At 44.3% G+C, this 21,729-nt stretch overlaps 1 protein-coding gene across 4 annotated transcripts in view; it reads right to left on the minus strand.

Moving 5' to 3' along the window:
• The window catches only part of PRIM2 (DNA primase subunit 2), a 232,504-nt gene extending 213,613 nt beyond the window's left edge, over window positions 1–18,891 (minus strand). The window contains exons 1-5 of one of the 4 annotated variants that reach the window (XM_088455935.1): window positions 18,692–18,891; window positions 17,048–17,237; window positions 15,762–15,865; window positions 8,912–9,000; window positions 1,755–1,875 (exon numbers count right to left, since the gene is read on the minus strand). In XM_088455935.1, the coding sequence (XP_088312061.1) occupies window positions 1,755–1,875; window positions 8,912–9,000; window positions 15,762–15,865; window positions 17,048–17,207 (474 nt within the window). In that variant the 5' untranslated portion in view covers window positions 17,208–17,237; window positions 18,692–18,891. The remainder of the gene's footprint in view (window positions 1–1,754; window positions 1,876–8,911; window positions 9,001–15,761; window positions 15,866–17,047; window positions 17,238–18,691) is intronic. The other 3 variants (XM_088455934.1, XM_088455932.1, XM_088455933.1) reach the window with 3 other exon arrangements.
• Window positions 18,892–21,729: the final 2,838 nt, after the last annotated feature.

Raw genomic sequence — 21,729 nt, forward strand, 5'->3', positions numbered from 1 at the left:
AGCAGAGTAGATCAGGAGCTCCCCCTAATGGCAACTAACCTATATGCCATCAAAAGCAATTTCTGTGTATAAGTGATGTTTATTGTTCTTGGCTATTTCATATACGATCAGCAAGATATAGTTAACAACAAACATGGATTTCCCTGAAAAAATATTTGTAAAATATATTGGGTTTAATTGTCAAAAGTGAATTACATTCTCATTTTGCATCAGGGTCAAAGGAGAGTTACATTATAAAAGAGAGCCTTTATCATCTGAAAAGTACTGTACAAGTTTATACACAAAGAATCTGCCTGAAACTATGAAAGAATAGAATGAAAAGTCACAGAAAAAAACGTATGCTCCTAAACAGCTAAGGGCTCATTCAAACATAAGTGCTAGAATATGGGAATAAAAATGCAAGAATATGCTGTTCTTTAGTGATGCACAATTTTCTATATGTTGTACTTATACTAGTACCATCTATTGTACAGCTTATGTACATTAAAAAGGTATAAGAAAGGTTGTGCTGCATTTTAAAATCTCAAGCACACCATTAGAATTTAGTAGCCCATAAGAAACCAGAGACATTCTATTTTTAATGTCCATTTAAGGCAGTGAATTACTAAGCAGCTGAAAGGCACATTAACACAACTTTAAATATACCTCCTATGGCTGCTCAGGAATTTGTTCGGAAGAATAATTGCAAACTAAGAAGCGCAGGAAATCATGGGACGTAATTCTCGTGTAATTGCCTATATTTAGCTGACATTAGATCGCTAGAAAACCCCATTACTGTTTCTTTCATAACTATAAGAGAATGTGCAGTGTAGTTCATATATCCACTTTACTCTACTCCAGTTGTGATTTTCACAACCAAAACCCCTTTCGCTCTCATTTCATTTCTCACATCTACTCTTAAGGCCCCTACACACTAGACGATATCTTGAGCGATTTGACCGATTAGGATTTGATCGATTGCGACGCATCGGAACAAATCCTTCATATCGTCCAGTGTGTACGCACGATTCCGACGCACGCTCCCGCAGGCCATCCGTCACATCCTCATTTCTTTTGTACTTGCAGAAAGATATGAGGATGTAGCTAGTGATGCCATGCTGCCTAATGAAGCATGGATGGCCCCCGGTAATCGGCTAGTGTGTATGCACTTGCTGATGCCGGCCCACCCGCTGGGTCCCATCGCACATGGGATTGTCTAATGTGTACCCAGCTTGAGATCCATACAAACAGCACCACGCATTATCTGTCCACTTGCTCTCTCAATAACTCTACACTACATTTACTATATCAGTCATGTGTTTATCTGAGGTAGAATGAGCACTGACTGACTTCTTTAAAAGAGGTAGAAAAGTACACAACATAGAAAATAATTCACAGTGCTCAGAATTGTAAAATACTGATTTGAATTTCATTGTAAGATCCAAATCTAAAAGCTTTAGCTAAAGCTCAATAAAACTGAAGGGTCCAGCAGATGTCAAGGATTGCTCACACAGATCAGCATATTGATTATTATGCTCTTCAAAGAGGTTTCTTCATGTCATTACTATTGCATTCAACATGATCAAAAGTGGAACAAATCTACAAATCTTAGGGGCAATGTTAAAATCTCAAAATATAGAAAAGAATGGCAGAACATTAGCACAATTACATCAAATTACATTAGACAATTTTGTTTTGTATAAAACTTGAATGTTGTATGAACAGTGTGCACACAATGCTTTCCGGAACAGACAAGTTCTACATAAGTTACTTACAGAAACATATTCCAAATCATTGAGTTTGAGAAAATCTTGGACCTTCTCTGTTAATAAATTTTCAAATCGAAACCTGAACAGATCAATTTCTTGCTGTATAAACCAGCGCCTTAGGTCCTCCCTACAAAAACAGAGAGAACATTATATACTTAATCAAAATAGCAAACATCTCACCTGTACAAAGATAGTGGCAAGTAGGAAACAGTAGCAGGAGTCACCATTTTCATCCATACATTCGCACTGTGTTTTGTTATGTTTTTTCATTAATTCCCCCAGACTCCAAAACACTGAATAAAATTACTGAGAAGTGTAAATAAACTAAAAATGCTAATTTCTAAAAACAAATCTGTGTGTCCAGTTTATATCTCTACAGAGGTCCACTGACACTAGATAGATCTAGGAGACCCCACAAAATACCACAGCCCATATTTAGGGGTCTATGGTGATGAACAAAGGGACATATCTGTATTTTTGAGTAGTAATGCAAGAAAATTTAAACGGACACATATTCCAAACATGTATACATATACAATCATAGAGGCGGAACAGGGGTGTGAAAGGGATCTCTCAGGTAGGCTAAGTGCTGTATGGCCCAAACAGACAAGCACCTAAGTGAATATACCAGTTAGGTGGTCTATCTTTTGCACCTAGTAAAGGGGAATGTGCAGTTACACACTGATGATGATGACATGGCGAAATACAGTATCATCATTAATACATTAGTCAGAAAAAGGAGTGTTATGGTAAAACTTACCTTTGTTAACTCTCTTTCTTCGAAGTCCAAGTGTCCACAGGGAGACAAAGGTGTGGAGGTGTGACCTGGAGGACCGGAAACCAATAGCACAGCTTTTGAATCCCAGGATGCTCTGGGCCTTCCCCCTATACCCCGCCCACAGCTTGAGGGCAACTCAGTCTCGTTGGTGTCCGGCAGGAGCCGGATCACCATTTTTAACAGTGGGGCTGCTTCAAGCAGGCCAAGCTTATTTTTAGGATTTTTGTTTTTTCTAGTGTTTTGACTACTGAGCAGCAGCATATTTTGTTAACAAGCCCAAGGCAGGAGAAGGAGAGGAGAGAAGGAAGACTGGTACACTGAAGAATATCACACAGAGAAGGAAACAAGTGACCAAGAGAAGAAACCCATAGAAGCCAGGTGCGTCAGGGCAGGTGGCCAGTGGACTTCTAAGAAAGAGAGTTAACAAAGGTAAGTTACATAACACTACTTTTCTTCTTCATGGTCCATAGGGCTCCACAGGGAGACAATGGGGATGTCCCAAAGCAGTTGTTCAAAATCGGGAACGCTACGGAGCTGATAGGAGAACCCTACGCCCAAAAAGAAGCATCCTGAAAGTCAAATGTATCAAAGGCTTAATGCCTAAGAAAGGTGTGGACAGAAGACCAGGTGGCCGCCCTGGATAGCTGTTCAGCTGATGTGCCACGCCAGGCCGCCCACGAGGAACCCACAAAGAGAGAAGAATGACCAGATACTGTAGCCGGCACAGGAAGGGCAGACTGCGTGTAAGCCTGTTAGATAGTCATGCAAATCCATCTGGCCAGAGTGTTTGTTAAACGGCCATCCCTTCTTGTGGAATCCATATGGGACGAAGAGGGAGTCTGATTCCATGATGGAAGTAGTACGGTTCACGTAGATCTTTAGAGCACGGACCACATCCAAAGAGGCCTCATCTGCCGAGAGGTCTGGTGATTGAAAGGCCGGACACACAATTTCCTCATTTAGGTGGAAACGAGAAACCACCTTGGGAAGGAAGCCTGGGCGTGTTCTAAGAACAGCCCTGTCCCGATGAAAGATTAAATCAGATACCCTACGGGCAGATGCTATAGCCAGAAGAAGCAGGCTTCGCAGTGGCCACGTGACATCCATTGATTTGAGGGGTTCGAATGGAGATTCCTGAAGTGCTTGGAGCACCACTGCCAAAACCCATGGAGCTACAGGAGGGACAAAGGGAGTCTGTATACATAGAACACCTTGCAGGAAGGTGTGAACATCTAATATAGGAGCAAGTCTGCGCTGGAACCAGATGGACAAAGCAGAGACCTGCACTTTCAGAGACGATAGGCGGAGGCCTAGATCCAATCCAGCCTGAAGAAAGGCAAGAATTCTAGACACCTTAAAAACTGGAGGGTCATAGTTTCTTGGAGCACACCATAGGAAATATGTATGCCATATTCTGTGATAAATCCTGGCTCAGGCCGGTTTACAGGCCCTGAGCATGGTCTGGACCACAGAGCTGGAAAATCCCTTAGCCGTTAGGAAAGATGTCTCAAGAGCCAAGCCGTTAAAGTCAGATGGGTTAGGTCCGGATGTAGACATTGACCCTGAGACATCAGGTCTACTCGTAGAGGAAGTTGAAGATAAACATCTATGGAGAGACTTTGAAGATCAGAGTACCAATGGCGTCTGGGCCAAGCCGGAGCTATCAACAGGACTGTGCCTCTTTCCTGCTTGAACTTTAGAAGAACTCGAGGAAGCAGGGATATTGGGGGAAAGAGATATGCCAAATGGAAGGTCCATTTCACTGACAATGCATCAATGAAGGCTGCGTCGGGGTCCCTTGCCTGGTTCCATATACTTTAAAGTTTGTTGTCGTATCTTGAGGCCATGAGATACACATCTGGCAGACCCCATTTGTCCAGCAGGAGCTGAAAGACTTCTGGATGTAGAAACCACTCTCCTGCATGCACGTCGTGATGGCTGAGGAAATCTGCTTCCCAATTGAGAACTCCCGGGACGAATACCACAGAGATGGCTGGGAGATGGCATTTGTTCCATGTTAAAATGTGGGACAATTCTGCCATTGCTTCCCGACTTGCCTCCACGATAATTGAAGTAGGCCACTGCCGTGGCGTTGTCGGACTGTACTTGTCTGCCCTGAAGAATATCCTGAGCCAGAGTGAGAGCTCTGTAGATGACTCAAAGTTCCAAGACATTGATTGGTAACCCTGCCTCGACTAGGGTCCAGCGCTCCTAGAAAGAGTGCTGGCCGGTCACTGCGCCCTTGGTGAGGAGAGCCCAGACCGGGATCCAAAAGGGGCTACCCTTATCTAAATGGAATATCTGTAGCCACCAGGTTAAGGACAGGTGAACCTCCGGGGGAGGCCCATCGTCTTGGTTTGAAGTAGATGGGGTAGCCTGTTCCACCTGCAGTGGATCAGGTGTTGTAGGGGTCTGGAGTGAAACTGAGCGAAATCCACCATATCGAAGGTGGACACCATTGATCCCAATGTCTGCACTGCAGCGTGAATTGACACTCGGCGACTGCGAAGCAGTCTGTGCACTCAAGTGTTTTATTAATAAGATCTTGTCTGTTAGGAAGATTCCATGATCCTGAGAGTTCAAGAGGGCTCCTAAATGTACCATTCTTTGAGGTGGTGTCAGGGAGACTTTTTCCAATTGATCAGCCAACCGTGCGTTCATAGGAAGGCAATTGTTACCTGCAGATGGCGGTGAAGAATCTCTAGGCAGCTGGCCAACAGCAAGAGGTCGTCTAAGTATGGGAGTAGCCTGATCCCTTGACGACGAAGGTAGGCCGCCATAACTGCGATGATTTTGGAAAAGACCCAAGGGGCCGTTGAGAGGCCAAACGGTAGAGCCTCAAATTGGTAATACTGCTGCAGGATAGCAAACCGGAGATATTGTTGATGAGAAGGCGCTATAGGAACATGTAGCCAAGCGTCCTGAATGTCCAGAGACACCATAAAATCCCCCGGCTAGGATAATAGATTTGAGGGTTTCCATACGAAATCTGGGCACCCTGATAAACTTGTTCAGAGATTTGGGGTTGAGAACAGGAAAATATGACCAGTTGGGCTTCTGAACCAGGAAAATGGTAGAATTAATAGCCCTTGCCTCATTGTATGAAGGAGACCGGAATTATTACTGCTGAATTCAGTAAGGACTGAATGGCTTTTTGGAGCAGCAGGGCCTTGCTTGGGTCCGATGGAGGTCCTGTGCAAAAGAACTGCTGGGGGGGGGTCGCCTTCAGAAGGATAGGACATATCCATGGGAGACCACTTCTCTTACCCAGGCATCTGATGTGGTCTGATGCCAAAACTGGGCGAACTGAAGTAGTCGGTCTCGCACCCTGGGAGAGACCTGCCCCATTCGGCTGTAGGTTTGTCCTCAGATTTGGCAGGTGGACGTCTAGTAGCCAAGGCTTGTTTTGCCCTAGGCTTGGAGGCCTTGGCTGATGCCTGCTACCGTGGAAAGGACTGACCTTTAGCTTTTCCTTGAGGGTGAAAGAACCACAAGGATGACGTCCGAGGCTTTGTATTATATGCAGAGGGCAGGAATGCAGCCTTGGAAGCTGCCAAAGTAGTCTCACTTATCTAATTCTGGACCAAATAGGATATCTCTAGAATAAGGAAGAGACTCCAGAACCCTTTTGAGTCTGAGTCGGCTTTCCAGGAATGGAGCCAAACAATATGGCGGGCCACTACTGAAGTGGCAGATACCCTGGAGGCCAGGAGAGCTGTTTCCATAGCGGCTTCTCTAATGTGAGATATGTAGGATAGTTGTTCCCTTGAAGCATCAGGGGAAATGTCTCTTCTAGGGCCTCTGCCCACTCTCAATGGCTTTTGCCACCCTGGCCCTAGCAGGACGAGTAATAGCTCCTGTAAGAGTATATGGATTTGTGACATGCTTCTATACGTCTATCTGTAGTCTCCTTCAAGGAGGTTGCAGTATGGATGGGTAAGGTGGCATTCTTAGCCAGACATGTTACATGAGAATCCACTGTTGGGGGAACTTCCCATTTAGTGCAATCAGTAGCTGGAAGATGGTAAAAGGAACGTTTTGGAATTGAAACATTTTACCGGGCATATTCCATGCTTCGCTCATGTGATCAGATAGATGGTCAGAGTGAGGGAACTCTGGTAAAACTACCTTTTGTTGTTTAAAAAGTGACATAGTTACCTTCTATATTCAAATAAGATGTACGTAGGACAATTATACACATATAGGGGCTGATTCCGAGGAGGGTGTGTCTGCAACTATTGGTAGCTGCCCATCTGCAAATGCCGCCATGAAGTCCTTTCCATCTGTACAACAGTGTGTCCGAAAGTGTAGGGACCGAGATGCCCACTGTCAGTGTGCATAGATGCTGAAATGCCAACTGGTGCGTCTGCCACCTCCCAGTATCCGCTGAGTAACTCATCACTTTTCCAAGACATATCTAATACCATGCATCTTAATTGCAACTGTGCCTTTGCATGTACACTGAGCGACACATGCACCGTGGAGTCTCTAGGGAATTACGTTCCATGTAGAAATCTTGACCATTCTACAAAGATGGGATCGCTCATTCTTAGGTTCACTTTAATCTGTTTGCTCTGATCATTTAACCCAGGCGTGGGGTACCTTTTTTCTGCCGAGGGCCATTTTGATCTATATAACATTATTTGCGGACCCGGTGCAGGCCACGCCCCCTCCGTGATGTCACACGTGGTCGGGGCCACAATCGCCGGTGATAACAGCGATGCTCCGGGGAGCTGTAAGGGCAGCGGTGTGACCGTCTGAAGCATCCTTAGGGTGCTCCAGGCGGCACTGCTGCATAGAATCTGGCTGCAGGGTGCCATTCTAGGCCCCCTGCTAGCCAGAAGAGGCTAGCAGAAAAAAGCTCACAGGGAAAGACCAAATGATTCCGGGGGTCTTATACGGCCCCTGGGCCTGAGGTCCCCATCCCTGATTTAACCAATCATTCAACACTATATTAAAATATTAAATGAAAATTAAGCATCTAGTTACATGCAGTTTAATCAGTAACAAGTAGTATATATTAGTCTCAAAGAAGCCTTTGTCCTTCAGCTTGCTTAGCTTTAATCTTGAGAAAATATGTTCACATTAATAAATCATCTATTAGAAAAGACTTTGATTTGTTTGTGAATAATCCCATGACAACAGCACATCTCTTGCCAAGAATATTTCTACAGGCATACTCCATTCAAGGGGCAGAAATGTATTGCACAGATGAGCCACCTGCTGACTGCAAACGTAAAAAGCAGCTGCTTTATTCTCAACATTCAAACGGTCAATACATTCAGAAGAGACATGTACAGTTAATGCATTGGGGGAAATTCAACTACTGGCGCACCTATTTTAGTGTTCATTCTAGCTTAGCTGGGAGGCAGGGTGCCTATCATCCAAAAGGGCACTTAAGCGTGCACCCGAAAAAGGGGCGTTGCCTTGAGACACGCCCCTTTTCATAACTGTAGGGGGCGTGCCCAACACTCACAGTGTATCACTTCCATTTCTCTCGACGGTGATTGCTTTAAAGCAATCTCCCCCCCTCCCCACTGGACATTGGTGGGGATGCTATATATGGCTTCCAATCAGCTGAACTCAATCACCCCCATTAGGGCACCTTTTATTTAATAAGAGACCATCTATTATATCATATGTAAATATTATATACAGTGAAAAACTTGAAGTTATCTGTTCTGCCCACCTTGTTCTAATTTTTTAGATATTTTTTTTTCTACTTTTGAGAAGAAGTTTTTACATTTGCATAGTTTAAATGTGCATTGCCACCCAATTTTTAATAACCCACTGATGCCCTGGACAAAAGATTATGGCTTCTGGTAAGAGCAAAAGAAATTTGCCAGTTCGATATTATTAGCATTAACAGAATATAAAAATAAGCCTATAAATATGATACTTTAAAATATAAAGGGAGGGATGTATCAATCATCGCATTTTTAATTTGATACATCCCGCCACTTACCGCATGAATAGCGATGTTTATTAACGAAGCTTGCATGTACAACTGCGATTAAAACCGCAAAGTGCAGCTCTTTACATAAGAGCTTTTCTTTGCGATGTGAGGACTTGCGGGTTTATGACCCGGCAGTCCGTATGAGTGAGTCGTGCAGGACACTGGGAGGGATCCTATTAGGGTATGCTGCGAAAACATGATAATAGGCTTCTATTAGGCAATGCCATCTATAGATGACATTGCGTATCAGGTACAAGCTCTGGAAAGTTTCGTTTTCCGTGGCTTGATTCACATAGGATATGCGGTCAAACCTCAGAAAATGCCAGTTTTCGGAGGTTTGACTGTACTTCAGTGTTAGTAAATACCGCCCAAAGTAACATCTCGCAAAACAGAGTAATTGTCTGGTGACTAAAGTTAATGTTAACTTACGATTGGCAGTATGCAAGGCGCAGAATAAAGTGTGATATGTGATCTTTTCTCCGCTGCTCATAAACATCACCCTTGTCACCCTGTTGAGACTGAGTAACATACAAAAAAAAAATCATTTATGACAGATTAATAAATATCAAGAAATGTGCTAGGTCTACATCAAGTTATAGGTTCATTACTATCAACAAATTTGAAGAAAGTGTAAATATTTCTATTTGTGGTACTATAAAAATGATTTTTTTTTCAGAAGGTGAGCAGAAATGTGCGGAAAATCCAAGATTTGGGCACCCTAATCAAAACTTTATATGGGTTTAAAGCAGTCTTACGCGGCCAAACCTCGTGTAAATGGGTTGAATAATGGGTGCCCACAAACAATTGAACTGCAACATTGGGAACCCATTACTTATTGCGGCTTAAAAAGTAGTTTTGTATGCACCTTAGGAGGGTGCAAGCAAAAATATGCAATAAATGCAGCCTTGGGGCTAGTTGCGGGAAGTAATTGCTAAATTCCCCGTGTAAGAATTGAATCGCCCCCTTAGTTTGATATTTTTGTAATTTATCAAACAGTAAAAACAACAATCCATTTAAAAAGTGTCTGACACACTGGTATAAGCAAATACATTTTTAACTTGAAGTTCACCCTCAACATTGAGATACACATTCTTACTGAACATGTTGTGCCCATGACTGTACAGCTGGGTACACACTAGGCAAATTGGAACGACATACCGTTCACATCGCAGAGTGTGTATGCGCAGTCGCACGTACACTTGCGTTGTCAGCGGAGTCATCACGTCAGATGGGCCGACCATGCTGACGACAGCATGCAGGTGGATGTGAGAATGGAAGGGTATATCACGTCGTACACCGGATCATTCAGTGTGTACGGCTGCCCAATATATCCTTCCATCAGGCCTCAGGTTGGCTGGGATGCACATCGTTCTGATGTGTACCTAGCCTTAATAACAGAGTTCCACAAACACTGTCTTTCTTTGTGGATTTGTTAATTATTGTTATTGCACTATGGGGGTGATTTAATAGTTTGTGGGAGTTTAGCCATTCAGTTGTTTTCTGTGACCAGCCAAGAGGCTGCACTCTCAGTGGATCTCTTCTCGCACCTCAGGAGGGTGTAGCGTTCCCGCTAGGCTGTTTTAGCGGGGCGCTGCGCCGCGCCCTGCCCTCCTTCTGGAGGGCAAAAAGTGCCTTGCCCTCACCGCCCCGCTAAGACAGCCTGCGGGTGCCGTCTTCACCCGCAGGTCGCAGTTCCCGCAGGTGGGGAAGTGTGCGGCGACCCGGTCATTGCCGGTGAATAGACTGTGTGCATGCGCCCGGCATCTATTCTACCTGTCAGCAGCGCTTGGGGGCTGCCCAGCGTGTCCTTAAGTGCCGGGCATACCCCAAAAGCTAAGAAAAGGGGAAGCATCTTATAGACACGCCCCATTTTTAGTGACCACGCCCCCTTTTTGGCACGCGCAGAAGTGCCCTCTCTAGCTCCGGCGCCCTGCCTGCCGCTGGAGCTAGAGTGAACACTAAGGGTGCAAACAGAAATCCACGATAAATAGGGCTTCGGGGCTGGTCACAAGCACGGAACTAGCTGCTTAACACGGCTAGTCCCATGCATTCTCATACGAGAATGCATCCATGGGGCTGGTCACACAAAACAATTAAATAAGTCCTGTACACTTTAGACAGGACCTAAATTCTCTCAAATAATTAAATTGACCCCTTATGAATAGAAATATTTTAGTCACCAACTTCACTAAACCAAGATTTATGGTACTTACCAGTTAAATCTCTTTCTCTGGCTTCATCTGGGGGTCAAAATAAGAAATAACTGTAGAGTCTGAAAGTTGTGAGTAAATTCACTCAGAGCAGTTACAATTTAGATAGACTGTTTAATAAAAAATAACAGTAAAACATTTGTGTATATCAAATTTCCATATCAGCTGTATAATATTAAAACAGCACTAGACTGAAAGTCCCAATAAGGTATAGTGGGTGAATATAAATATATATTTTTCAATGTCCCGGGATTAAGTCACTGAAACAGTTAGCAGCAAGTAATTGTTCCTGAAGGAAGTGTCTAAGTCTTGTAGAAAGGATCAGTTATTAGTAGCATATATATTGTCTGTTGGTTTAACAGAGGGACCCTATAGGGGGTCACTGTATAGCAGCGCAGATATTCTACCTGCTGGTCAGATAAGGCTGACTCGTCTTGTGCTGTATATGGGTTTCGGCTGTGGCGGTGCAAATAGCCGCATCCACGGATGGCTGGCTTCTTATGCTCGACCTGGCTAACGGGGGAGCTTAAGAGTATGTATGTAATAGCCACTGCAGAATCCTGTGTTTGGATAGAAATAAGCCAGTGGGTCCCAAATAGCGTGCTTGTGCAGGGGCTGCTTCAATTGCCGGAGATGTAATCGGCTGTGTGAAAAAAGCATCAGAAGGACATTGAAACGCGTTGGTGCAAGTCATTCTGACTGTCTCTGGATTACTCCTTGGAAGCTGTCTTACTCACACAAGGGAAGCTGAAATTACATTCCTCCATAGCAGATTACTTCTCTGGCAATAGCAGTAGCCCTGCACAAGCACGCTACTTGGGACCCACTAGCTTATATCCACCCAAACACAGGATTCTGGAGTGGCTATTACATACATTAGCCAGGTCGAGAATAAGAAGTCAGCCATCCGTGGATGCGGCTATTTGCAACGCCACAGCCGGACCCATATCCACAGCAAGACGAGTCAGTCTTATCTGACCAGCAGGTAAAATATCTGCGCTGCTATACAGTGACCCCCTATAGGGTCCCTCTGTTAAACCAACAGACAATATATATGCTACTAATAACTGATCCTTTCTACAAGACTTAGACACTTCCTTCAGGAACAATTACTTGCTGCTAACTGTTTCAGTGACTAGATCCCGGGACATTGAAAAATATATATTTATATTCACCCACTATACCTTATTTGGACTTTCAGTCTAGTACTGTTTTATTATTATACAGCTGATATGGAAATTTGATATACACAAATGTTTACTGTTTATTCGTTTTTATTAAACAATCTAAATGGTTTCTGCTCTGAGTGAATTTACTCACAACTTTCAGACTCTACGGTTATTTCTTCTTTTAGATCTATGTTATAGAGAGAATGACTCACACAATTGCATCAAATCTGAAAAGTTTTTCGTTTTTAACTCTTCAGCGCCTGGGCTACTTTTCTGCTTTTCATCTGGTTGTCACTTCATTACACTTGAATTAGAGCGAATTGGAGGCATCAATACTTAATGAGGCCAAATTTTTGGCAGTATAAAAGCTCCTCCCTCAGTTTGAATTTAAATAGCGTGAAGAAAAAAAAGAGGTAACCACCTTTTAACAATCTATTTACACAATAATCAGTCGAGGGAGGAAACGAAGTGTCCCCCAGTTGAAGCCAGAGATTTAACTGGGAAGTACTATAAATCTTGTTCTAACTTCATCTGGGGGACACTTCATTACGCTTGGGGATGTACAACAGCTGATCTCTATGGGAGGGTACGTCCGTATTTGGCCGATTCCAAGACAGTTTGTCCAAACTCAGCTTCACTGGACACAAAATCCTGAAAACTGTAAAACCTGGTGAATGTATGGTCTCAGGATGCTTTAATGTTGGCATGACACAGGACTGATGGTAGCATTCACCTTTCCTTCTCCGGACAAGTGTTTTTCCAGAGGCCCCAAAACAATCTGAAAGGGGATTCATCAGAGAAAAATAACTTTACCCCAGTCCTCAGCAGTCCAATCCCTGTACCTTTTGCAGAATATCAGTCTTTGATGTTTTTCCTGGAGAGAAGTGGCTTCTTTGCTGCCCTTCTTGACACCAGGCCATCCTCCAAAAGTCTTCCTCCTGTGTCATGCCAACAGTAAAGCATCCTGAGACCATTCATGTGTGGGTTTGCTTCTCAGCCAAGGGAGTGGGCTCACTCACAATTTTGCCTAAGAACACAGCCACGAGCAACTTCTCCCAAATGTCTAAGAACAGTTTGGTGATGAACAATGCCTTTTCCAGCATGATGGAGCATCTTGTCATAAGGCAAAAGTGATAACTAAGTGGCTCGGGGAAAACATTTAAATTTTGGGTCCATGGCCAGGAAACTCCCCAGGCCTTAATCCCATTGAGAACTTGTGGTCAATCCTCAAGAGGTTTGTGGACAAACAAAAACCCACAAATTCTGACAAACCCCAATCATTGATTAGGCAAGAATGGGCGGCCATCAGTCAGTATGTGGCCCAGAAGTTGATTGACAGCATGCCAGGGTGAATTGCAAAGGCCTTGAAAAAGAAGGATCAACACTGCAAATATTGACCTCCTTTTATGACTTCTGAAACCTACTTGTCTGTGGAAGAAACCATCCATCTGTCCTTGAACAACATAACCGGGCACCAACCCGAGAATCCTCCAGGTGTATGCCCTTCCCGTCATGCAGATCCTTTCTGACAAATCTACCTCTACTTCTAATATTGAACCCTCTTGTAGGTACAATTTCTCCACAATTTTTCCCTGAAAGGATTAATGTAAATGTTGTTTGAAAGATGGGCGAACAAGTCTATTTTTGGCCTTATAAGCCTTTTTAACTAGTAAAAAAACTTTTTCCTCCTGTGGCTTCTGAAATCTTCTTGTCTAACTCAGGCCCAAATAAGTATTTATCTATGGGCAAGAATTCAAGAAACTTCTGTTTCAGGAGTTGTTTCCCATGCCTTAAGCCACATAACTCTTCTTGCCACTACCGCAAGGCTTGACAAAATGACAGAGGAATCTAAAGTAGCCGCACTCAAATACTCAGCGCCCACTTTGATTTGCTCTGCTAAAGACATAAATTAGTACTTAACGAGTAATTAGACTGGATACCTTCTATCAACATGTCAATCTATTTTTCCATAGCTTTTGCTACCCAGGCAGACGCAAACGTCGGCCTAAGAGCTGCACCTGCTGCTATAAAAATGGACCTGACAATAGCTTCACATTTCCTAGCCCCCTGATCTCTGAGTGATGCCCCATCTGGGATGGGAAGTGCCATGGTTTTTGATAATCTTGCTACAGGTACATCTACCTTATGAGGTTGTTGCCTATACACTATCATTTTCAGGATACAGGTGATCTTCCTGTGGTGGCTGAAACGTCTTTACAATAATTTCCCACGGTTCTGCAATCATCTAATTTAATTAAGCAGTTGATGGAAAACAGATAAATTGGTCAGAGCAGTCTGCCAGGTATTAGATTCAAATGGGAACTCTAAACAGGAATCCAAGTCCACAGATTTGTTTAGATCCAAGAAATCTGTGTGTTTTCACCATTAATATTTTCATCACTGGCATAAACCACATCTTCACCATCAGAATTATCCACCCGTCGTTCCACATCAGAGGAAAACTCAGAAAAATTTTCTATTTCCTCTGTACTTGGTCTCTTACAAGACATAGACCCTGACAATCCAATATTTTTTCTAGAGACAATGAAGTTTTTCTCTAAACCCAAAGCTGTCCTCTCCATAGCTCTGGTCCCTGAAGATTTAACCCGACTAGTACCAGGAATCTCTGAATAATCTTCCAGAGTTGTAACCTCCTTCCCAGGATTAACCTTACTCTGACCAGAGACAAAATTAGACAAATTCCTCTTGCATGACAAAAGCAATAGACATAGCAATAGTTTTAACCCATGCTGGCTCCTCTGTTGGATTAGCAGAGACTTCTGACAGCTAACTAGAATCAACCAACTTTCCCCCCTCTTACATTTAGTGGCAATATCCTTTTCAGACATTTCCAGTATAACCAATGTAAGATATAACAAGACTGATCTATCAAATGATAGTCTTCAACAGTAATATCTGAAAAAATAAGATAAATGATTCAGATACTTACCACTCTCCACGTGGATTTGAGCTGTGAAGGGGAGAAGGAAGGAAGTTTGTATTCCAGTGATCAGCGTTTCCTCTTCAGGTGTTGGACTGAACCTGCCGACTGTCTCATAACATTAGCTGCTCCTGTTAATGCTTTTCAGCATAGCCTGATGTCTTACCCTAGTGTGTTACCCAAAATTGGCAAAGGCACCAAGCGTATCTGCCAGTGTTGTCACTCTCTCTGCTTTTGATCCTACCACCCCTCATCTCACTAGAAGTGTGGACTGATCCAAATTGGTACCCAGGATGCGGCTTCCCGTTCTGTAACTTCCTGCATCCTGGGACTATGCGGCTTCCGGGATGCCAGGCCTGCTCTGGTATGAGTGTCTGGCCTCGGCACTGCGCCCAGGGTGCTGTTCGCGATCCCTGGCGCCGTGATGATTCCCCCCTACTGACAAAGCCACCGGGTTCCGCTCCTCCTCCAGCCCTGTTACCGGCTGCTCTGCCTCCAGACCCTGCTGACTAGAGCTAAGAAACAGGCCCTAAGAATATCCCTGCCAGTCCGGAAGGTGGGGAATTTACCTGGGTAGCTGAGGCAAAACGGGATGGATAGCTGTATAAATAAGTGTACAAGAAAAAAAAAAAGAAATAAAAATCGCAATGCTGACACTTAAGCATAACTGGGGCATGACACATGACTGGGGCGGGAGGGGTCAAGTTTCTATGCCGCTAAAAATTTTGCCTCATTAAGTGCCGACACCTCCAAGTCACTCCAAGCATAATGAAGTGTCCCCCGGATGAAGTTAAAGAGATACTGATGCCCTTTTCTAGCTTCTGAACCGACATTCAGATAAAACAAATAACTGATAAAATATGCAAAAAAATATTAATTATGACAGGTACCCCTTTGTTTTCCTTTTCTAGCTTTATTGAAGAAACTTGTTGTAAAAGATTTCCCACATTTATACTTACACGAAATGGAAACTTGAGTTTTCTAAGTTCAGTCTCCAGTTTTGTTTTGTACTCTTCTGAATGCTTCAGATGGCTAACACCCAGATTCTCTATGGTCTTCAAAACTAAAAAGCATACAGAAATTGATGATTACGCTCTAGGACACACATTTTCAACTGTAAAACAGATGCCTAGTAAATCAGTTGTGCCTACTGAAAAAAAGCTGATTTCCTAGTTACTTGAATAGGATGTGCTGCAAGCCAGTGTCTGTGTGTATGAGCACCAAGCTAGAACAATTATTTATTAAGCTACAATAGATGCCTATTATAATGAATGAATCCATCTGCATCTCCAATATTACAAATTAAATCAATAACATCTTTCAATTGCCCAGCCCATCTAGCTACTAGAAGCTGTGTTCATCAACCACCTCCCTGTGCCTCTTCCTGTCTCAAAGTAAACAAAACCCTGCAGGCACCTTGCACTGTATCTCAAGCACTCTGAGCATCAGGTGCAAAGGCCCTCTCTGGACAGCCAGCTTAGCACCAAATATATATTGTCACTACTACTGGTATGCTCACTGGATCTGCAGAAGCGCCACTACCCAAGTTTCGTAAGTAGAGTAACAAATGTAGATCAACATACAGATGTGTTCTACTACACTCTTGTTGCAGTCGCGTCAAACAGCGAATCTTGGCGCGCCAAGTCCTGTGTGACTCTGCTAGCACCGGGCATCTTTTTGAGTCTTTTTAGCCCGATAATTTGACGCACCAGGAGACTGCTGATTATTTTAGAAGTCACACTTGTACATCTGTGTGTGATTGAGTGTGAATCTATATACAAAGTGCTATGATGCAGAGTCCGCGGCTTTTATCCACGCCATGTGCTTTATAATCAAGTTAATTAGCACAGACTCCTGGTGCCTCCTAGTCGCATCACATTGTAACATTCATTTTCGGTTGAAAAAGACGCCGGGCACACCCCCAAGTGTGGCAAATTGGGGGGGTATCGAATGGACATGCCCCTTTTTTCGGGAGCGTGTGCAGAGGATGCCCTACCCACAAGTCTGCACCCTGCCCGCATTCTAGCGGGAACACTACAAACTCATAATTAATATCCCCAAAACAGAGAAGAAACGTAAAAAACTATACAGTATGCTTAACTTTTTTCTCATTATCATTAAAATACACTAAAAACACTCTCAAACCTTTCATTTAGTAAAACATGAGTTGCTATGAGCATATATTGACTGCGACAGAATTAAAGAGAAATGAGCAAATAATGATATGATATATATAGCAACTCACGTTTAAGTCTCTCAATGGCAAAGGTCTCAAACTCCAAGAGGGATATATTTTCAGTAGGAGGAAGCTGGTAGAACTGCAGACTAAATGGATATTGGTCACCCTTTATATCCCCGTGCAGTCTTGCGTTATGCTTCAGATATTTCTTCCTGCTGAATTCCATTGCCAAAACCAAGAGATCACAGCCTATTGCCTGCAAGGACATGGAGACAGTAAGATGCAGAATTTATTCTGTTAAGATGATTACACACTTGGCCATTCAGTCGACCTAAGTGCATACACACTTACCAATCTCTCTGCCAATGTGCTTACACTGTCAACGTTGACATCACAACTGGGCGAGCATTTAATTTGCCCACCCAGTTGAGATGTCAATCACAGCCGGGTCCCTGCAGCAAGTGTATGGGCAGTCGGCAGACCACTCGTACACACATCCAGATGCGCAGATATATCTGCTGTGCTGCACAGCCGACATGATGTGTCTGTGTACAACATCGTACTTACATATTGGGGGTACACACCCACCAATGCATTCGCTATATATCAGCCATTCAATTGGATGCCTGAGATATATCGCCCAGTGTGTACCCAGCAATAGACTTATGAGTAACCTAGTCCACTTTGGGGGCTGCATTGGGTGGCTCTCTAACCTCCTAAAGGGTGTGCAGTTGTACAACTAGCCGGGATGGTCCAAAGGAACCCTTGGCAATGGCCACCACACGTGTGGTCTGTAGAACGCATGTGGCCCAGGAGTGAAGAGACCGCTGTCTATGTCCATTTCAACATTTATGATGTGGACAGTGATAATAACCACATTATAAATGTTGACATGCACAGAACGACATATCAACATTAGGCAATATATTAGACGATGTATCGTTTTGAAGCAAATCAGAAAGATATAACATTCTTATAGCACAGTGTGTATGCCCAAATGTGCATTCATGTTGGTCGTTCATCGCATCTTCCCATCTGATGTGTTGCTTGTCAGATCGGATGATGTAATAAACAACACAATGCTGCTAAATGCAGCATATCAGCCCATCAAACACAGCATTGTGTGTGTGTACGGACGGCTTGATGTATCGTTCCATCACGTCATCCCATCGCAGGGTACACACATCGTGTAGTGTGTACCTAGCTTTACCTTAAAACCGCATTGATACTCTGACCACGTCAACATTTCATCAGTTTCATGCTGAATGTCAACCTATAATACCAAACCCTTCTAAATGACCACACGTTACCCTTAATAGTAAGTTAAAATAATACATCAAGCGGTGCTGTCAGCCACCTTCAGAGATCAGTCACCGATGTTGACCATCGGAGGCCTCCTCTCAATGGCCAATCCTATGTTGCCCATCACTGCTCTAGAGTAACTACAGGTATGTGCTAATTAAAATATTCTGCGATTTCCTCTTTTTTTTTTATCATAGGCTGCCAGTGGGATGTTAATTGCTAGTTTGAATGTTTCACACATTATATAATGATTGTCCCCCACCCGGGTTTCTGCCAGGACAACAGTCCGTCTGTAACATTTACATATACCAGGTGTCAGCACATATATATAATATATATCTACCCTTGTATGGGCAATGCTATATGATATATGATATGATATGATATGATATGATATATTGGCGTTACCGAACAGCGCACGCACTGGATCGATGATGACTCACTAAAGAAACTCAGTATGAGGAGAGCGCCGTGCCAGTGCCAGTGCCAGTGCACAGTGTAAGCTGCTGCTGCTGCTGCCGCCAGATATACCAACAGCAATCACCGATTTCCCAGTTATCGCGCCACCAGGCTTGAACGCGGGAAAATGGAGGCTGTGCACAGACCAAAGCAATTGCACGAGTGTACTCATCGATTTACTCATTCGAGCGTCGCCAGTTGTGGTTGAAAATAGAAAGCCAGGGCTGATCGCAGAATCAGCGTCTCATGATCAATCCTGCCGGCAGCGCGTCCAATAGCAGTAGAGGCCGTACCACTGTCAGAGGGGGCGCTAGACTCTGATTGGGGGAACGCCGCACTCTCAAAACTGACGCCAGAAAGGAGAAACGTGGCCATTATATTGGTGGAAATTATGAGATATTAGCTGTCACAAGGGGGCACTCCAAAAAGTAAAATTTACGCGACGAATGTATTATATTTTATATTAATAATATTTTCAAATGTAATTCTGTCCATAAGTTATACATAATATTGAGAACTTAATGTCATCTTTCTTCATTATCATTTAATGTACATTATATTTCTTAATAAGATTACTCAACAAAGCTTAAAAAATTATCTGCAGTGCATCTGACGTGAATATGGAGCCTATTTCAGGGGCATATTTATTATGGGTGCAGGGTGTGCCGTGCACACGGGCCTCTGTGTCCAGGGGGGGCCACCCCTCATGCACCCATATGTTTTAATACTTAATACGGCCCTGTCCAACGCTACAGTCCCGCATCGGGCTGTAGCGTTGGACAGGGCCGTATTAAGGTCTGTGGGGGCCCCTGGGCAACAAACATGTGAGGGCCCCTATTAAAGTGATGAACTGGGGGTATGCACAATGGGGACCTCAGTAGTGTCAGTGCCCACTGTGGTAGTGCCCCATATGCAGAGCCCACAGTAGTGGTGCCCTTTATGCAGTGCACCCAGTAGTAGTGCCCTCAGGAGTGTTGCCCCTTATGCAGTACCCCCAGTAGTTATACCCCTGTAGTAGTGTTCCCAATAGTAATGCCCCCTGTATAAATGCCCTCAGTAGCAATACCCTTGTAGTTGTGCCCCCTGTGGTAGTGGCACCAGTAGTAATGCCCCCTGTAGTAGTACCCTCTGTATAAATGCCCCTGTATTAGTGCCCCTAATAGTAATGCTCCCTCTGTACTAGTGCCCCAGTAGTAATGCCCTACCTTCAAGTAGTCCCCAATAGTAATGCCCCCAGAAATGGTTCCCCCAATAGTAAGGCCCCTAGTTGTAATGCCCCTTCGCGAGTAATGCCCCCCCGAGCAATGCCCTCAGTGGAACAGCTGCTTGCGCTAAAAAGAAAAAAAAGTCATACTTACCTTAAGCCCCGTTGCCTTCTGGTCCGCCCGGCTGCTCCTCTGCACTATGGGAGAGACGTTCTGACGTCTCTCCCATAGTGCACTGTCTGAGCCGGAAGCCGGAGCTCACAAGTGAGCTCTAGCCTCCGGCTCTGGCTGCCGCTGCGGGGAGGGAGCCGGGCGCCCGCTGGTTACAATCTCAGCGGACGCCTGGCCAATGGTGCCTCCCTGCAGCGCCGGGGTTAGGTGTCCGGCTTCCCGACTGTCTAATCCCGGCAAGGTACAAATGACAGGTGTCGAAATCCCGACGCCTGTCATTAGACCTAGGCCGGGAGCCCGACACTCGGCTTACCGATCGAAGGTAAGCCGGGCGTGGACAGCCGCGATGGTGGGAGGGTTAGGTTAGGTGCTCACGGGGGAGGTTAGGGTTAGGCACCCACCCCATGGGAGACTTAGGGATACGCTGCGGTGAGGGGGGGTTAGGGTTAGGCACTTAGGGGGGTGGGGGGTTAGGCACCCGTAAAGGAGGGATAGGGGATAAAAATAGGTTAGTTAATACAAACCTTTCTAGCTTCGGGATCTTCATCCCTGCCTGGCTTCCGCTATCGGTGGCCGGCGGTAAATCATACTGATTCCAGGAAATACACTCTTACCTCAATTAACACCAGCTATGGTATAAAAACCTGGTTATATGAGTTAGTCAAGGGGAATGTGAGGAAGAGGTAGCACCTTTGGCAGCCCTCTATATGCTGGACAACCTGAACCCTGACATTGCTGTGAATACTCGGCTCGTTTGAACTGCTGTCTCATGTAAGCTGAATTGATGTTCCTGAACTGTTGTTTGACTTGTGTAAGAAGCCATTACACTTACTCTGGCTTTTCAAGTCTGGAATAAAAGCTTACTTGTTTGCAACATCTCAGTCTCCCATTGGTTGTCTGGTACTTACCCTCTACATTGTGGTGTCAGCAGTGGGGTAAATTTGGTCCTGTGCCAGGGATCCTAAACAGACCACCATGGTAGCCATTTTGCAACAGATGTTGGACTTCTTTAAACAGCAGCAGGCAGTGGTAACTGTTCCAGTACTCCTCAAAATGCAGGTTGGGTTTGGAAGGCTATTACAGGAGATTTTTGCCTCAATTTTCTACCTTAGCGGCTCCCTTAACAGATCATTTGAAAAATTATTGCCCAAATAAACTTTAGTGGTCTAGGGACTGTCATTCTGCGTTCACCACAATTAAACATCTTTTGTGTAAAGGCCCGGTTTTAAAGTCCACAGATTTTAACAAGCCGTTTGTCGTACAAACAGACGCCTCAGATGTGGGCTTGGGGCCAGTTTTGTGTCAGGAGTTTGATGGCATTGAACACCCTATTCTATATCTTAGTAGAAAGTATTTCCCACGGGAGACTAGGTATTCTGTAAAAAGAAGCCTCGCTATAAAATGTGCTCTTGAGTCATTGAGATATTATCTTTGTGGGGCCAGGTTTACTGTGGTTATTAGATATGGTAAGATTGGAGGTACGTGCGCTCTGTGGTTGTGTGTGTGTGTGTGTATTGGTGGGGAGAGGGAGGAGGGAAAAAAATGGGGGGAGGTTGGGGGGAGCAGATGGCTGTGTGTTGTGGTAGAACAGAAATACTGGAGGCTGGATGG

Source organism: Taudactylus pleione, unplaced genomic scaffold (assembly GCF_031769625.1).
Source record: "Taudactylus pleione unplaced genomic scaffold, aTauple2 ptg000678l, whole genome shotgun sequence".
Lineage (NCBI taxonomy): Eukaryota > Metazoa > Chordata > Amphibia > Anura > Myobatrachidae > Taudactylus > Taudactylus pleione.